The following is an 18206-nucleotide window of genomic DNA, read 5'->3' on the forward strand; positions in this document are numbered from 1 at the left end:
GTTTTGAAGTTTTGTCCTGCTAGTTTGAGGTCATGTACCAGTGATCTTGATCTTGGCTTATATATTAAAAATGCTTCCCTCCTGAACCTTATTCACACGCTTGAGGTATTTAAAGGTTTCAGTCATGTCTCCCCTTTCCTTTCATTCCTCCAGACTGTACATATAAAAGGGTAGGTTTACCTTATTCAGGGTGTAACATGTAACATTTTATGAACGGACCATCTCCCGAATATTCCCTATCCCCACTGTGACAGATAGCAGGGTTCTTCTCCCTCCCTGCTAGCTGTCATACTTTAAAAAGAATGCCCGGCTGTGTTACTCATTGACAGGGCTCTGTGCATGGAAAACTACAAGTTCCGGCAGCCTTTGCGGCTGTCGGCTTGTAGTTTTTAATGAACTACCATGGCACTGTGGAGCATCATGGTAATTCATTCATGCTTCTTGTCATATTGTATCTGCTTAATGCTACGGGATGTACGGGCAAGCAGATACACTGGCAGATCTGCTGAAGACCTGCACGCCACTAGCTATCTGCTGATCGCTGGTGCAATGCTTAACAGGCTCCAAACAAATTAAAAAATGTATGCACATTTTTTTTGCCTGCCCTCCAAAAAGTGAACTAAAAGTGATAAATGAGGAGGAAAGAGGGACAGAGGGACATTGCTCCAAATCAGGGACAGTCCCTCCAAATCAGGGAGAGTTGGGAGCTATGGGTAAGATAATGTAGCATGTGATCAAACGGTGTGACACACTGCATGTACATTTTGAAATACACTGATTAGCCATAACATTATGATTACCCACTTAATAATGAGTAGCCTCTCCTGCCCCCCCCCCCCCCCCCGCTGTCATAACAGCCCAAACCCATCGAGGCATGGGCACTACTAGACCTCTGAAGGTATGCTGTGGAATCTGTCACCGAGCCAACAGTAGCAGATCCTTTAAGCTGCAAGGTTGCCATGGATTTGATTTGTTTTCCAGTGCATCCCACAGATGCTGGACTGGATTGAGATCAAGAGAATTTGGAAGCCAAGTCAACACCTCAAACTGATTGTGTACCTGAAACCATTCTTGGGTCATTTTTGTAGTGTGGCAGAATGCATTATCCTGTTGCAAGAGGTTACTACCATCCGGGAATACCGTTTCCATACCATTTCCATGAAGGGATGTACTTGGTCACCAAAAATGTTTAGGTAGATGGTACATGTCAAAGTAATATCCACATGTATAACAGGACCCAAGGTTTTCCTAGCAGAACATTGACAGCAGAACATTGACTAAAAAAATGCACTGACTCTGCCAGCTTGCCTGCTTCAAATATTGCATGCTGGCACCTCTCTTCCCCAGATAAGTGACGCTCAGGCACACGATCATCCCCATAATCAATCACATTTTCTTTTACATCAGACCAGGCCACCATCTTTCATGCTCTGTGGTGCAGCTCTGATGTTTCCATGCTCATTACAGGCTCTTTTGGCTGTGGACCTGGGTCAGCATGGGCACCCTGACTTGTCTACAGCAATGCAGCCCCATACACAACATACTGTGATGTCCATTTCTTCCTGCTTTAAGCACGTCAACTTTATTGAAATCATGTTCACCTGCTGTCTAATTTATCAATGCTATTCACTTTACCTGTCAGTGGTCATACATTTATGGCTGATTAGTGTATATAGGCATGAGATATTATATGTGCCCAGCATTCACTGAGTTTACTCCCAACTGTCCCTGATTTGGAGGGACTGTCCCTGATTTGGAGTAATGTCCTTCTGTCCCTCTTTCCTCCTCATTTGTCCCTCATTTTGGTCTGATCTATATAGTTGTACATAAAATGCACTTGTTATCTTTCAAATAGTGTTTCCCAGTGCTAAACCTTTCATCCAATTTCTAAATTCCTGCATTTGTAAATTTTAAAAGTCAATATAAAGAAATAGTATTGGTAAAAAAAAGCACTTGTGGATTTAATTTACCTTTTTTTTTTGATTAATTCTCATTTAAGGGGTGTGGCAGGGGACATGTCTTATGCCTACAAACATTTACTAGTAGGTGTCTCTCATTCCCATTTTAAAATGTTACGAGGTATGAGTTTAGACAGCTGAGGGTATCTGCTATGGTCTTTGACTATACATTGCAAGCATTACTTGATCCTGCTGAAATCAGATACACCAAACAACAATCGACTAATATCTATGTATGCCTATGTAAAGCCATTCACAACAAAGAAAACTTGTAAAACAGTTTATGTTACAGAGGGTAAGACCAAAACATAATACATAGTGTAATAAAACATCCACAATGCCTGTTAAAATATTAACCTGCCTGTGGTAAATCAGTTCAGCAAACATCTTCAAAAAGTCTTTGTTTTTGCCTCGGCTGACTTTACAGACTGTGGCTTTTATTTAGGGTAGGCGGATGTGTAAACAGCAGAATGAATAGAGCTATCAAGTTTTCCAGAAAGGCCTGGCTGTTTTCACAGACTGTACTGCACATGGTAAGTAACACTTGTGAAAAGCCTGGTAGATCAGTTTGCGCCGATTGTACCAACCGGGGCTAAATATCTTAGGGCCCTTTTACATTGGACATCCTTTCCAAACAGCAGCGAATCCATGAACAGATTTCCTTCAAAATCACATGTCACTTCTGTGTCCATTTTTGTGTCCGTTCTTGTGATGGATGAAAACACTAAACTTAATGGACCCATGTTAGGTCTATGGGTAGGTGGATGTAAGCAGAGCAGTGTGAACCTGGGCTAAGAGCCCTTTCATATGGCTATTCCAATCGGCGTACTGTGGTAGACCAAATATAGTGAATGCAGTGTCTTGGGTTTAGTAAGACTTTAAGTCGGATTGAAGTTGCAGGGCAAAGTCGAATTGGAAGTCGCGCGATATTCATGTCGGAGCAGTGTGAACCTGGGCTAACAGCTCTTTCATATGGGTATTCCAATCAGTTGGTTTTTTGGGGACGATCTAAAGACAACCATCGTTATAATGGGACATGCTGTGCTATTATAACGATGGTTCTGCATTCCCTTATGTGCTGCAGCTAGATGGTTTAAATCCGATTTTTTTTCCAGGTTGACCAAGCCCCTTTATCAGTTCATGCACCATGATGCCTGGGGAGAATCCCTCAAAGGTTTCAGGAATTGCGTCAGAAGCAGCAGGATCTTGTCAGAACTGTACATCCTTACAGCAGGAGGCAGGAGTAGACCTCTGATGGAATTACTCAAGGCTCATTTAATCTGGAATCGTGGTGAGTTTGAACCCCAGAGGGGTGTGTGACCCACGGGTGGAGTAATCTGGTGGAAGGGTGCACATTTGACAGACAACTAGTGATATCACCATCTGTGTCTGGACTCTCCTTTTTCTCTTAAAAACACCATCTGATGTCACTGTTAAGGGACGGTTATTTTGGTTGTTTTATCATTTAAAAATATTTTTTAGTTCGATCATTTTAATTTGACAGGAGCGCCGCTAATGATAAAAGCTATTGGATGATTTTTATATCAGTACTTTGCATTTGTCATAGAGAGAATAAAGAAAAAATAGTATAGTGTATACAACTGTGACACAAATCATATTGTAATTGAATGTTATTAAAAATGACCTTTCTTTTTCAATTTGCAGCTCTGTCATTTTCTGAAAATGCAATGCAATATGGCTACCTGGAGGTGTTATGTACACAGAATGTTTACAGAAGGCCCCCTAGAAACATAACTTCCTGCTTGTTTGATTGGCTCACAGATTTTCCCAGAATTCTGCACTAAGATACAAGTCAGATTTCAGGCATCCCCTGAAACAAAAATGTAATTTTTGGTGAGACATTCCCAAAAGGAAAGCCTGTCTAAAGGGATGCAGACCCAGCAGCTTTTCTCATTAGAGCCCTGCAGGTGCTGTAGCCAATTGATAATTATGAAATCACTCCCATTAGACTAACTTTCCCACATGGACACAGAGATAACCACAGGGATTTCTTCAGAATAACAAAAGGTAGGAATCTACATCAACGTTTGTTAAAATCCTGTACATAGATCACCAAGGGGGGAATGTTTATTTCTCAGCAAAAGTGGAGTTACTTTTTTAAGTATTTACAAATGTTTTGGCATGGTTCCCAAAATGATTCACCTGTGCATGTTTGCAGAAAAAAAAGGCTCAAATAATTAATGTAAACATAGACAAATCACAGCAAAGATAAATAGTACCAACTTGGTTGACCACATGGAGAAAGTGCTGCAATATAATTTTGACAAAACAGTGCAAAATACATAAGCAATGTTTCAAAAAGAACAGCTGCAGCATATCATCTCCTCTTGAAGAATTAACAATTAGGTGGGTTGAAATATACAGGATGATTTGGTATTGCTCTCTGTTGTTAAAGTGGATTTATGTAGGGCTTTTTCTCAGGTGGAACATGGTGGAATGGAGCATCGCCACCCCCCTATGCTTGTCACTATCTACCGTTACTTGTAAACACAGATGCCCAGCTTCTGTGTCTACAAGTTACAGTACTGCTCTCCCAGGGGCTCCACAGAACCCTCACTGCCCTCTCTTCCCCATCAGTCTCACCCAACACAATCCAGTGCCCTTGCTCAGTGCACTGCACTGCAGAAAGAGCACAAAAGAGGAGCATCTCTACTGCTGGCTGCTGTTGCTGATGTGTAGGCAGGAAGGAAGCTTACTGCCCAACCTTAGAGATCCTGTCAGGAGGGTGTTAAAGTAGTAAATTGATAAGGTGGCAATGTAGCAAGATGTTAAGCAGGAAGGGAGGCAAGGTGTTAAGGTGGCATGAAGGAAAGGTGTTAAGGTAGCAGGGTAAGTGTGTAGGAAGGTGACAAGCACTGATAACGTGTGCCTGTAGCTAGCACCAGTGGCTGCCTCTATGTATGCCACTCCCCAGTGACCACTGCAGTAAAGGATGATTGAATTAAGCCACTTGTTCACACCATGTGCCTGATATTCTATCATACTCTATGCACTCTTATCCCTGCACATACTACATGCCGTCACCCACACCACCCTCCTCTCTTGAACATATTACCCCTCATCATACACTCCGTACTCCTCTTCAAAACATTTCACCCACCTTCATACACTCTGCATTCCTCTCCTGAACATCCCACCTACCATCATACACTTCCCACTCCTCTTCTGAACATTCCACCTACCATCATACACTTTGCACTCCTCCTTCTGAACATTCCACCTACCATCATACACTTTGCACTCCTCCTTCTGAACATTCCACCTACCATCATACACTTTGCACTTCTCTTCTAAAAATTCCACCCACCGCCATATACTCTGCGCTCCTCTCCTCAAAATCTTGCTACCATCATACCCTTTACGCTCCTCTTCTGAAGAAACCATTCATCGTCATGCTCTCTGCACTCATCTCTGTACATGCTACCCCTCATCTTACACTCTGTACTCCTCTTCTAAACATTCCGCCCACCTTCTTACACTCTGCATTCCTCTCCTGAACATTCCACCTGCCATCATACACTTCGCACTCCTCTTCTTAGCATACTATCCATCGTCATACACTCTGCACTCCTCTCCTGAACATTTCACCCACCATCATACACTTTGCACTCCTCTTCTGAACATGCTACCCATCATCATACACACTGCACTCCTTTGCCGAACATACTATGCATCATCATACTCTCTGCTGCCGAATATACTACCCATTGCCATACATTCCACACTCCTCTCCTGAACATACTAACCACCATCATATATTATGCTGTCCTCAACCTGAATTTACTGGCTAGCATTAAATCCACCTTACTCTTCTGCACATATTACCCACCATCATATCCTCTGTAAGCAGTTTCTACACATAAATTCATACACTCTGAACTCTTTTCCTGCACAAATTCCCACACATTCTAAACTCTTACTGCACATACCACCATATACACTGCACATATCGTCATACACTCCATACCTTAACAAATCCTCTTCACATAAAGTACATTCTACAATGACTTGCTTAACACACAACTGAAAAAGGTGTCCCTCAAATATTAAATGTTAGCAACTTTGCGCTGTGTACATAACACACTCCTGAAATCTGCACTCTCTGTGTAATGCACTTTGTACATAGAACACTCCTGAACCCTGCACTCTATGTAACACACTCCCGGTATTTAAGAAAACTACCTAAAACCCCTCTTTGCTTGCCTGTCATTATATGTGCATGACACCATCCATTTTCTGCAAACCATACAGGATTTCCACATCATGGATGGTGTCCAACTAGTGACTATAGACGTTGAATCACTGTATTGCATTATCCCCCACATGAAAGGCCTTACGGCAATGCGTCATGTATTGTCGCAATTCAGTGAATGTAAGCCTGAATATACAGAGTTTATTCTGAATTCTTTAGAATTCAAACTGTATCACAATGTTTTTTTCTTTGATGGTTCCTACTACCTCCAGGTACAGAGTGTAGCGATGAGGACATGTTGTGCCCCATTGTACGCAAACATGTACCTAAGGGAGTGGGAACATTCACTGCTTACCAATGATTCGTTATCTATCTATATGTACCATGTACTTACATGGCGACGATACATAGATGATGTGTTTCTCATATGGGATGGCTTAGTTGAGCTCCTACAGGAATTTCTAGCCTCTATTAACAATAATGAGTTTAATCTCAGTTTTACAATGTCACACAATACAACTGAAATTACATTTCTTGATGTACTTGTTAACAAATGAATGGCAGCCTTTCAAGTCAGCTTTATCGTAAACTTACAGCTGGGAATTCACTATTACATGCAACTAGCTTCCCAAACCCCTGCTTGCGTCTATACCATACAGCCAGTATCTTAGAGTACGTAGAAACTGTTCAGACAATACCACCTTTAAAAATGAGGCTGACAAGCTAAGAGAAAGACTCCTCCAAAGAGGATACTCTTGTACTTGCCTTAAAAAGGCAAAAACCCTAAAGCTGTCCCGTCATGATTTACTTACTTAAAGTACAAAAGCAACCTTCTACTGATGATACAACTAGAATCCTCACTACGTTTTCAACATAACACAAACAACTGAAACGAATCTTGAACAAGTCTTCACTGTCTCAATTTGTATCTGATATACCTGCTGTTACATATCGGAGAGCCCCCTCTGTGGGTGGTAAGGTGGTTACCAGTGAACATAAATCCTATAGAGGTGATTCATGTAAAACGTTGGGTACCTTCTCATGTGGAGGGTGTCCATACTGCCAGTATATAGACAGACTTAAGGACATAGATTTACCAAATGGACATCATTTCCATCCTAAACACTATGGCAACTACACGATTCCCGGCATAATATACTTACTCACATGTGAATGTGGCTTTTATTATGTTGGGAAAACGATCAATGAGTTCTGGAAAAGAATATACCAACATATTTCTACGATCCGTAAACGTGATCCCAATGTGCCTATTGGCCGTTACATGGCTTTGGTACATCCAGATTCAATTCTTAGGATTCATTTCTTGGGACTTGACCATATCCATTTCCATTCAAGAGGAGGCAATTTTAACAAATGCCTCCTCCAATGTGAAATAAGGTGGATATTTAATCTACCTGCCACCTCGCCACCTGGACTAAATGAGGCCTTTAATTTTAGAACGTTTCTTCCAGGATTCACCTCTGGGGTTTGTGAACTAAATCTTTGAGGGTTCAGCTTTAACATAGATATTTGAAAAAAAAATCCCAAAATGTCTCTCTCCTTTTGTTGTTTTATTCTCTCCTTTCTTGTACCATAAGTTCTTGGCATGTTCCAATATGGCCATGTCTCCTCCGATTAGGCATTGAACTGTGTCTATATTCAATATTTTTTTCTATTTTTGTATATTAAGTAAGTTGGCACCCTTGTGGCCCCCTTTTTTTACTTATCTACTCATTACTTCTTTCTGCCATCTAAAGTCCAAGGGGGCGTCTCCCTAATGCCCTTTGCTGCATGTTTTTTTCCATAACACTCCTGGTATTTAACAATGCAACTTTAACCCCTTGCCACCCTTGGGCGGCTCTCAATTTGAGTGGAGTCATATGACAGCCTCCCAGAACGACTGCTTTCGCTCGCCCATGGGGGCACGCAGTGCGGAGATCGTGGCCGCACCATGTTGCTAGGACACGGTGTGACCCCAATCTCTGTAAAGAGCCTGTGACCAGTTGTGTTCAATCACAGCCGGTCACATTTAAACACGGAGATGAGGGTGATTGGCGCTCCTTGCCTCACACTGTCAGAATATGAGGAAAGGAGAGCTGATCAGCGGCATCTCCCCACAGAGGACATCTAGGGATGTAATCAGGGCCATTCATTAGTGCTGGCTACCCATGCTGCCTATCTGTGCCCACCAGTGCCGCCTATCTGTGCCCACCAGTGCCGCCTATCAGTGCTCATCAGTTCCCACCAGTGCCACCCATCAGTGCCACCTAATCAGTGCCCAGAAGTGTCGCCTCATCACTGTCTATAAGTACCACCACATTAGTGCCCATAAGTGCAGTTTGTCAGTGTCCATCACTGCTGCCTCATCAGCACCCATCAGTGAAGGAGAAAAATTACTTATTTACAATATTTACTGACAGAAACTAAAAAAAAAATGTTTTCAACATTTTTGGTCTTTTTTTTTTATAGGAAAAAAGAAAAAACCCAGAAGTGATTAAATACCACCAAAAGAAAGCCCTATGTGTGTGAAGAAAATGATAAACAAAATTCACATGGTTACAGTTTAGTATGACCACGCAATTGCCATTCAAAGTGTGACAGAGCTGAAAGCTGAAAAATGGCCTGGGCAGGAAGTGGGTGTAAGTGCCCTGTATTGAGGTGGTTAAGATCCTCCCATTGTTAGTGCAACTTGGTCACACCCACCATATTTGAGTTCCTTCATCTATTCTGTGAGATAAAAGTTGAGTTTCTTCATCTATTCTGTGACATAGAAAGCCCTGGTTATATGAACCTACTGTTTGCCACTATAAAGCTAATGAAAAGCAACACTGCTCAGATGCATCGTCCAGTTCATACACTGCTGTCGGGTGCTAGCAATAAGAACATCAAGCTTGACCATATCCACAAATGTTTCTTAGAACCGCACACCAATATAGTGATCCACAAAACAAATGACCACAAAATGGCTTTAGTTTGCTCTCCACCCACCAGGAAAAGGATGGTTCACTGTAGTGGTTGTAGGGCTTAATCATGGAGGCCATGATTACCACTGGCTACAGATTGTTTGTCTGACATGCTTTAAATAGTGGATATGAATGTCCACTGAATCTGAATCACACCTAGTCATATTGTTTGAGAATGAATAAGCAGAGTATATTGTGTAAGGTATTTGGGCAGTATTTAGAAAAATTTTGCCCTAGACACACATGAATGACACTTTAAGGTACACACTCCATTCCTTGTTTTATGTCAATATATTAGTAAACATTAATACTAGAATTTTGTATTGTGGTTAGCATGACGTCTGTTTTTATGTACATTCTTCAACCGTACAGACTAGCAAACAAGAGAAGGAGAGATGGTTTCAAGTGGAAGTAAACCCATGGATTTAAACAGTTAAAAAAAAAGTCATGCCGGGAATGCTAAGTGCAAATTGGCTGTGCTCTCAGCCAAACTATCAAACCATCCAATGGCTGGTGTCATAACGAATCACATGTGCAGCACCATAGCAGTTGAAGATTAAACAGAGGCAAAGATGGCAGCTTCCTTGGCTGAAAACTATAGGGGAGTTTACTTCCACTTTAATTTTTCCTGATCTATAAAGAGCCTTATGATTCCTCTCAACGTTCCCTGCACTCCCTTTCCTCCTAAAGTTGTATTGTTGAAATTAGCCACAAATGTCCAAAGATAAAGAGGGACACAAAATAAGGAAAAATTTATGCTCGTAACTTGGTGCTCCTAGTGCTTGCTGCTCTAGTCACTGGTCCTTGAGTGCCATTCTGGTAACTGTAACCGTGTAGGGTAACCTAAGGCCTGTTTCACACTGCTATACTTCAGTGCAAGATTTTTGGTGTGCTTTCAGAAAACGGGTGACCCAATGGAAAGTCTTTAGAACCACTAAAACTGCATGTAAAACACACACTACACCCATGTTGTTGCCAAATCACAGCACAGCGGTGTAAAACCAGCCTAATGCCCCATACACATGATCGGAATTTTGGTTGGAAAAGGCTCTGATGGCTTTCCCGACGGAATTCTGATGGGATTTCAGTCAAACTGTCTTGCATACACACAGTCCCACCAAATTCCTACCATCAAGAACGCGGTGACGTACAACACATACATCATGTACAACACAATAGCCAGTAGCCAATACCTTCTGTCTCGTAGTTTAATCTGAGCATGCGTGAGTTTTTGCGTGTCGGAATTGCATACACACGAGCGGAATTTCCGATAGAAACTTTTTCCGTCTGAAAAATTGAGAACCTGCTCTCAATCTTTTGCCAGCAAAATTCCGATGGAGCATACACACGGTCGCATTTTCCGACGAAAAGCTCTCATCGGTCTTTTGCTGGCCGAAATTGTGACTGTGTGTACGCGGCATAAGAGTTTCTACAGATAGAAGATCTTTCACCAAAAACAGGCAAGCCAGGGATACAGCCATCTCGAGATTGCCTACCAGGAACTCCTATGACATTTTTTTACTGACTGAAAGAATGGTTAATTTTGTCATGGGAAAAAAAAATTATTACATTTATAAAACATGCCTGAATATCAAATACCCTTTGACATTAAATTGCTATGTGGACTATATTTCCAGCAATGTTTTTTAGTAACTCCCTATATTAACAGTTTATGTGAGGCTTTATGTGCATATATGGTTCTCTCCAGCATTAGACATAATTTCGGAAGTCAAACGCAACCAACTATGAATATTGTGTCTACACAGACCTGTTGTTCCCTGTTTATCACAGAAGTGTGAATATTTCTTTTAAACGTACACATTGAAACATACGGGTGGAGTTAGTTGGTACGTGCTTGGCGTCATAAATGTAACATTCTTGTTACATTTACCCTTTGTATCTCTCTTATATTGCTATAAATCATGGGCTGTTTCATCTTTTATCAGCAAATTTCTACCATTAAGTCACATCCATATCACATCCAAAGAAAGCATTTATTAAAGTTGCCATACAATGAGCAAATTTAATCTGGTTTCTGATGGACTGGACAAAATTTGCTGCCCAACATACTTTGAATAATAGGAGTTGTACAGAAAATTGTTGTTTAAGTATTATGACAGGCAGCAGCAGCACTGCAGATTCATCCAGGATGTATTCTTCCAGCCATACTGTGGGCTGAATAAAAAAAATATTTTCATGTACGACCAGGTTTACATGTAATGTGCTAGGGTAACGTTATACTTACTTATCTCCAAAACATTGCTTATTTTCTGTAAATTGAGGTTTACCTATGATTTTTATTCAAACTCTATGTAAGTATGTAAAATGTATTGGCTGACTTTGTATTTATAAGGTTTGTCAGAACCTACATGGGGCCTCCAACAGTTATAGTGGGAATGTAACTGCATTTGTGTTACTGTCTACGCTAACAGGTTGTGCACTTGTTTTCTGCGCATCCTTCCCTTTGCAAGGTCTTGCTGTTCTTCCTACAAGATACACATTGCGGTGAGGAAATACATATTCCTTTTTAACCACTGCAAATACCAACATCTACCACAAAATACTGTTTTTCTGAACATTTAGGCCTCATGTACACTGCTGCTGTTAGGGCTCATTTACACTTGCTTTGGCTTCAAAAGACATCAAAGCACCCACCACTTCAGCATGCTTTCATGATGGTTTTGGTGGTGCTCCGATGTAGCTTTGGTGATGCTTCCGTGATGCTCTTTTGAAGCTTTGTTGAAGCTTGACAGATGTCTGTGGATATCTCATATCTGTAATTTCTACAAAAACAAAGCAAAGCTAAAGCTGAATTAAAGCCTCTCAAAAGCTGCAGGTGCTTTCAGTGAGCTTTGTCATAGAGTTCTCTGGAGGCTTTGACAACGCTTTGAAGCACCACTAAAGTTACACGGGGTATCATTTTTAAAGCGAAGGCGAAGCAAAGAAAAGCAAAGCAAATGCAAGGTGTAAACAGGACTGTCAGCTAACCATTTTATTTAGTGACAGGAGTTTTGACTAGCGTTCAGAGAGCTTTACCAAAGCCTGTCTGAAGCCTTGTTTTGAAGCAAATGTAAACTAGCCATAAAACTAAAGTTTTTGTTTGGGTGTTTTTTTTTTAATTGCCCCTAAACTTCCCTCTATGTTATCCTATGTGTCCATGCACACATGGACATTTTTAGCAGTTTATCAGTAGAGATGTTTATGGGCTGTTGTCTGAACGCACTAAAATAGAGTTCAAGAGCAGTTCTTCTGACCACAAAGAAAGATGAATGATGAAAAATGCTCATAAGCGCGCATAAACTATAGGCACATTTAGCACCTTAGCATTTGTTTATTTCAATGGTCAGAATGATTTAAAATAAGTAAACTCCAAAACTCCAAGCTCTGATAAACTCACATAGACGGTTTTAACGCTAATTTTCTCCCGTCAAGATAAACAGTGTTTACAAGAAACCAGTGTGCATGCAGCCTTATGCATGCATTAAAGATATTTGTGGAAGCAAAAATGTATATAATCCACATCACTATTTCTTTATTTCCAGCACCTAATCAGATATTGATTGACACGGTACAGCCTTGGGAATTAGCTGTGATATTGATGATAGCCATTGCCATTTACAACATTTTTTCATCCAACTGTAGTACAACCAGACACCGTTTGCACGAGAGTGGCAACTAACCTCTGAATTCAGGAGCAGTGCAGCATTGTTGCCGCCATCACAGGAAATTGCATTGGATGGACTTTACTGGCAGGATCAACAAGTTTTTGTGGGAGTATGCAGGGGGACTAAAGAAGAACTGTAAGTGCAAATGTGCATACAATTAAATGTCGCAGCAGATATTTTTAATGGAAGGCCATAGTTTTACTTTATCTTGCCCAATAAGGCAAACAATATAACAGATATGACCATTGAATGTAATTGCTGCACCACGTCTAAAATAACGAAATTCTGAGAAGAAAAGTGAAAACTTGAAACTTTGTACTGTGCAACCAGTTGATTGGATTGTTCTGGATAACAATTGTGTCAAGCCCTGGTGGTCCATTGCGATGGTGGTGGAGATCTCATTGCCCAAGATTTAATCCTTACTAAACTTTACTTTTACATTATGAATTATACATTCACAGCTTTTGAGCAAGTTCTGGAAATCTAAGATCACTTAAAAATACTCATCCCCATTCCTTCTTAATCGTAAATTTTTAGGAGAAAGCTTGCTGTAGTGGTGACAGGCAACTGTAATTAGATCATCTACCAGTATAAAATCTGAAGGCAGGTCTTATTCATTGTTGGACTCCTACTTGTGTGATGTCACATGACTACTTCAAAGGCACGTGTATTCAAGCATGATAAGCTTAAAATATTAAAACAGGATGTACCCATTGGCTTTCTTTTTTACTTTTTTCCCCATAAAAGAATCCCAATAGATTACTTTGGTAGAAACGCAATAGGATATAATCTGCATTTTCTCCAAAGTAGTGTAGTCAATTATTAATATGTTCTTCTGGCATGTGGTAAAATAGTAACAGATGGGCATTTGACAAACTGAATTACAGTACACCACCCAATATAGAAATTTACATTGGTAAAGTGCAGTTTAAAAGTAATATTTTCTTCAGAATGGACATTGTCTGGTCTACTGAAAAAGTAGCAGGATATTTTTTTTATACTTAATGACAGAAATAGGAATATATCCATTATTGACATTTTAAATGATCAGTAGAACATTTTTTTTATTTCTTAAATTGAGAGGGACTAGCTAGCTCATCTAAATCATTTGAGAAGCACACAAGTCCTAAATAATTTCTGAAAATCATGCTCACCTATGCTGCAAAGTTTCCATTGGGTGCAGAGTAATTGAGAGCAGCAACCAGTCACATTTTGCCTTCCATTAGTACAAGTCAAAATGTTGTTTATTGGTTCCTATAGGTCACCACATTTTACACAATGTTCTTTGTATATTTAATAAAACCACATTTCTTAGTCACCCAACCATCAGTAACTTAGTAAGTCATTTATCTCCCTAGTCCTCAGAGACAAAAATTCATTTTTTAGTCATTGTAAATTGTGCTAGAAATAAACAGGACATTTTTTATGAATTATAAGTGCAACAAATTCTTAAGTCAGATTGGGATACAAAAAAAAAGGCCTTACGAGATGTTTCAATGGTTCTTTCCTTTATCCTCTATTCTAAATTGGTCCAAATCAAGCAAAGTAACGTCACTGAACTAGTAAAGCATGCTGAAAGTTAGGCCATACACAAGGGGAAAAGATGTGCTAATTCGTTGGTTTAAAATAGTATTTGTATTACCATGATAGGATCAATTGCACAACATATAAAAGTTGAGAGTGTTGGGTAATACACTGTGAGCTGATCACACGCTACTGCAATGTACAGCTCTGCCAATAAACTGTTTATCAGATTACCAAGGCAGGAGGTGAAGGTGTTTAGGTAGCTTACAATAGGTAATTACAAAAGAGGACCATACCACTGTGTAGAACCAGAGTTGAGGATGAGAAACGGTGTGCCGCCCTATGGTGACAATAAAAAAAAAAACGACTAAAAACAATTACAAACAATTTTACTTTCTTTTTTTTTTTCTTTTTGCTGTGGCTCGACTTTTATAAAATTCACTTGCACCAAGCATATTTAGGTAGTTTGGTCAAGCCAGTCCAAGATGATTTATGGTTAGTTGATGTGAAATGCTGTATTTTTTTTTAGAATCCCTACATTTATCTCAACATAAAAGTTTACAAAGTTTTACTAAATGAACAAACTTTTGCTAAAAATGACTTGCTGTCCCTTTTGTAGTAACCATGGGAAAAATATTATTACTTTTACCAATCTACGGTAAGCCCGCAAGATATGCTGAGACTTGCAGTTCAACTAGAGATGCCAACAAAGTCAGGGGCCAGTTCAGTATTGTATTCTTTTGAATGAGTCAGAAAGACATTATTTTTCAACACTGAAGAGGATAGACAAAGGTCATCTTGATCAATTGCCATCACAACATAGCAGGGTTCCCCAGCCGTTTGATGAGTTTTCTTTAGTCCTTCACAGTGGAGTCTGATTAGAGACTGATCTCTCTCTGTTCTTCTCTTTGATCATGCTCTCTGGCAGTCTGCAGGTGCCATATGTCAACACATTAGCAAGCAGCATGTAAGAACAATATCTGCTCTCACACACAACTCTAGTACATGTGATAAAGGGATGTGTCCTGCTTTTTTATCTTGGCTTCCTATTAACCCTTTCTGCACATCTCCCTTCAACCAATGCATAAAGTAGTACATATAGACATCAGTTCCTCCAATAACAGTTAAAACGCGCTCACATACACAGCAGCCGGACATAAAAGCCCATTCATTGCTGCTCATAAAACCAATGTTTTATGTCAGCTTGATTTACAATTTTCAGCTGACATAAACGTAAGGAAATTCACATGGCCAGTGTTTTAGTGCCAAAGTATTACCGCAGGCACCGCGAGTTTTGGAGAAAGACAGAGAATTATTTGCACACGCGCTCTTTAATGTTCAGTCCAGACAACCAATTTCACATTTTTTATATCACCCATTCTAGGCAGCCTCTACTTTATTCTTGCAAAAATATCCCACTGAACAGAAATGACTTTTTCACCTAAAATCAACAACACAAGCATTTCAAAATCTGAATAATGTAAGTCCTATGGAGTTCAGAGGCTAAGCAAATTACACACCCTGAAGCTGCCCTTCTGGATGAAAGAAGTCTTTCTCTAGGCTCACCAAGTTCCAGCCCCTGGGATCTTTCATTTAAGGGTTTTCTAAACATTTCAGGTACACTTGAAAGTTGAAAGTAATTCTCATTTCCTATGTGGGATTAGCTTGTTTCCAGCCCAGAAAGAAATAAGAGCCATTCACCAGTTCAAAACCACAAACGGATCTGGGTCTACAGGCACAAACATAAATATATATTAAAGTAGAACCAAGGTTTATTTTTCCGGCTTCTTAACCCCCGATGCCATGTTTTCAGTTCCTTTTTGTGGTACCTTCTAAACCCTAAACTTGTGCTGCTTTGCCTACCCCACATCAGTTATCCAGAGCTAATGTGCCTCAAGAAGAGGCAAATGACCTTGCAAGGCTGTAAATTATAGGTGCGAAAAAAAAAAAATATTGCCTTACCATTCAGCTCCTTGGCATTTTCAAACTGAAATTTGCTGCTTAGATTGGATTCAGCTTGCACTCCATGTAGCTGAAAGTCCAGGGTGCACGCTAGGACTCTGAGAAGTAACAAGAGGATCATTTGGATGAACAGGGGGAGAGCAAAGCCACTAACAGCACTTGAGATTTCCAAGTTCACAGTCAGTTTCAGCAGTGCCTGATCACTGCACCCTTCACGAGAAAGCACCGAGCCTGTATAGGTAACATTGGTAGCAGATAATCAATGACTAGATCCTTCATAATCCCATGCAAAGGTATCTCTGTTCCAATTCTGTTTTTCTTTGCTGTCTCCAGTTTGGAAAGCAAAATAGAATAAAGCGATCAAATCCTTCATGGACTGCGACAGTTAAAAATCCAACCGGTGAGCTAGTTACGAAAAAAAAAAAGGGCCAAAAATGTATATTAAAAAACGGCGAAAGAAAAATCGTTTAGGAGCACCTGTCAATTTCTGATGTAAACAGAAAAGTTTAAAGCACGTGCGTAAGAACTTTTACTGAAAGGGAAAAAAATGAATGTTGCAATAACCCAGAGAATTCAGGACGTAGTGCTGAAATTAGCATTATAACCAGTAGCCTTAATCCTGGGCTGTAAAACTGTGAATGTGTAGCCTGACACCCTGTGGGAAAACAATCTGATAGTCAGCAAACGTGTCCCCTTAGGACATTGTAGAAGAAAGAGAAAAAAAAAATGTGCCTCTATACACCTCCCTTCTTTTTTTTTTTTTTCTTTTTTTTTTTTTCGCACCGGCAGTTCCTTTTTTAGGCAGTATCAAAGTCTGTGCTGCATGGCTGTGCTGATTATTTACCTTACTTTTTTGGCTTAGCACCAAACTTCCTCACACTGTTTTCCTGATCAGCGCAGTGACCCAGCAGCCTGAAAGTAATGGAGCCAGTGAGTCCTCTGCCTGGCAGCAGGTTCCAGTCAGCAGGGTGATCCTCCAGTGCTTAATAGAGGCTGCAGGTCACTCAGGGGTTTGCTTGCTTTCCTGGTGGGATTCCTGTGCCTCTGAAAAACTCAGAAGTGAAAAGGAAACAATTTCCTTAGCTGGGAGTCTGAGAGCTTAGTGTGGGTGTCTGTTTAAAGTTTGCTCCTAGCTGCAACAAATGGGAAAGAGTTTAGAGCTGATGAAAGTACTTGACTCCCTCTCCTTCGTCTCGTCCCCCTCTCTCCTTTCCTTCTCACTTTCCTCAAGTTCCAGTGATTGCAGACTGCCACCTGGCGACTCAACAGGTGCTACAACAAAGTCAGGGAGGTCAGGGAATCCCACTTTTAGTCAGGACAAAAAAAAAAAAAAGTTGGCAAGTTAACTTGTTACGCACTGAGAGCTGCAGGGTGCGTTTAGAATTGCACAAAGGGCAGTATTTATTATAACTCCGATTTTGAATTTTGGTGGAAAAAAAAAATTGTTTTACATTTAACTCCTAGTCATAATTTTCAGAAAAAATAGGCAACTTAGAACAGCTGTAAATTGAGTGAGCTGATATAACTTTCGGTAGCTCTTTAGTATGTATATTAGCTATTCAATGTACAGTATATTGCGCGTCCTTTACATTTCTACATCTATCACACATACTTTATCGAAACAGATCAGAAGAACTATAAAGAAAAAATTACTTGGATATCGTTTAGTAATGTCATTGATCTTCTGCTACTAATATGAATTATTTCATATTATGTATAACCAGGGGCGGACTGACCATTCGGCCAGTCGGGCACTGTCCGAGGGCACTGGGCCACTAGGGGGCCCCATGAGGGTTGCCAGCCTCAATAAAACCAGGGACAGTATGTAGAAATCTGTGTTTTTTTTATATCTGTCTCTGAAATGTCCCTTACCGACATCCTTTTGGTCTAAAAATCCAGAGATTATAGCTGCCCCACCTCT

At 40.3% G+C, this 18206-nt stretch overlaps 1 protein-coding gene across 1 annotated transcript in view; it reads right to left on the reverse strand.

The window, feature by feature from the left end:
• The window catches only part of PDGFC (platelet derived growth factor C), a 351789-nt gene extending 334359 nt beyond the window's left edge, over nucleotides 1–17430 (reverse strand). The window contains exon 1 of the mRNA XM_077477103.1: nucleotides 16286–17430. Coding sequence (XP_077333229.1) covers nucleotides 16286–16406 — 121 coding nt within the window. The 5' untranslated portion in view covers nucleotides 16407–17430. The remainder of the gene's footprint in view (nucleotides 1–16285) is intronic.
• Between the last annotated feature and the right edge of the window lie 776 nt (nucleotides 17431–18206).

This window comes from Lithobates pipiens, unplaced genomic scaffold (genome assembly GCF_037356315.1).
Source record: "Lithobates pipiens isolate NorthernLeopardFrog02 unplaced genomic scaffold, aLitPip1_a1.2 Scaffold_13, whole genome shotgun sequence".
Classification (NCBI taxonomy): domain Eukaryota; kingdom Metazoa; phylum Chordata; class Amphibia; order Anura; family Ranidae; genus Lithobates; species Lithobates pipiens.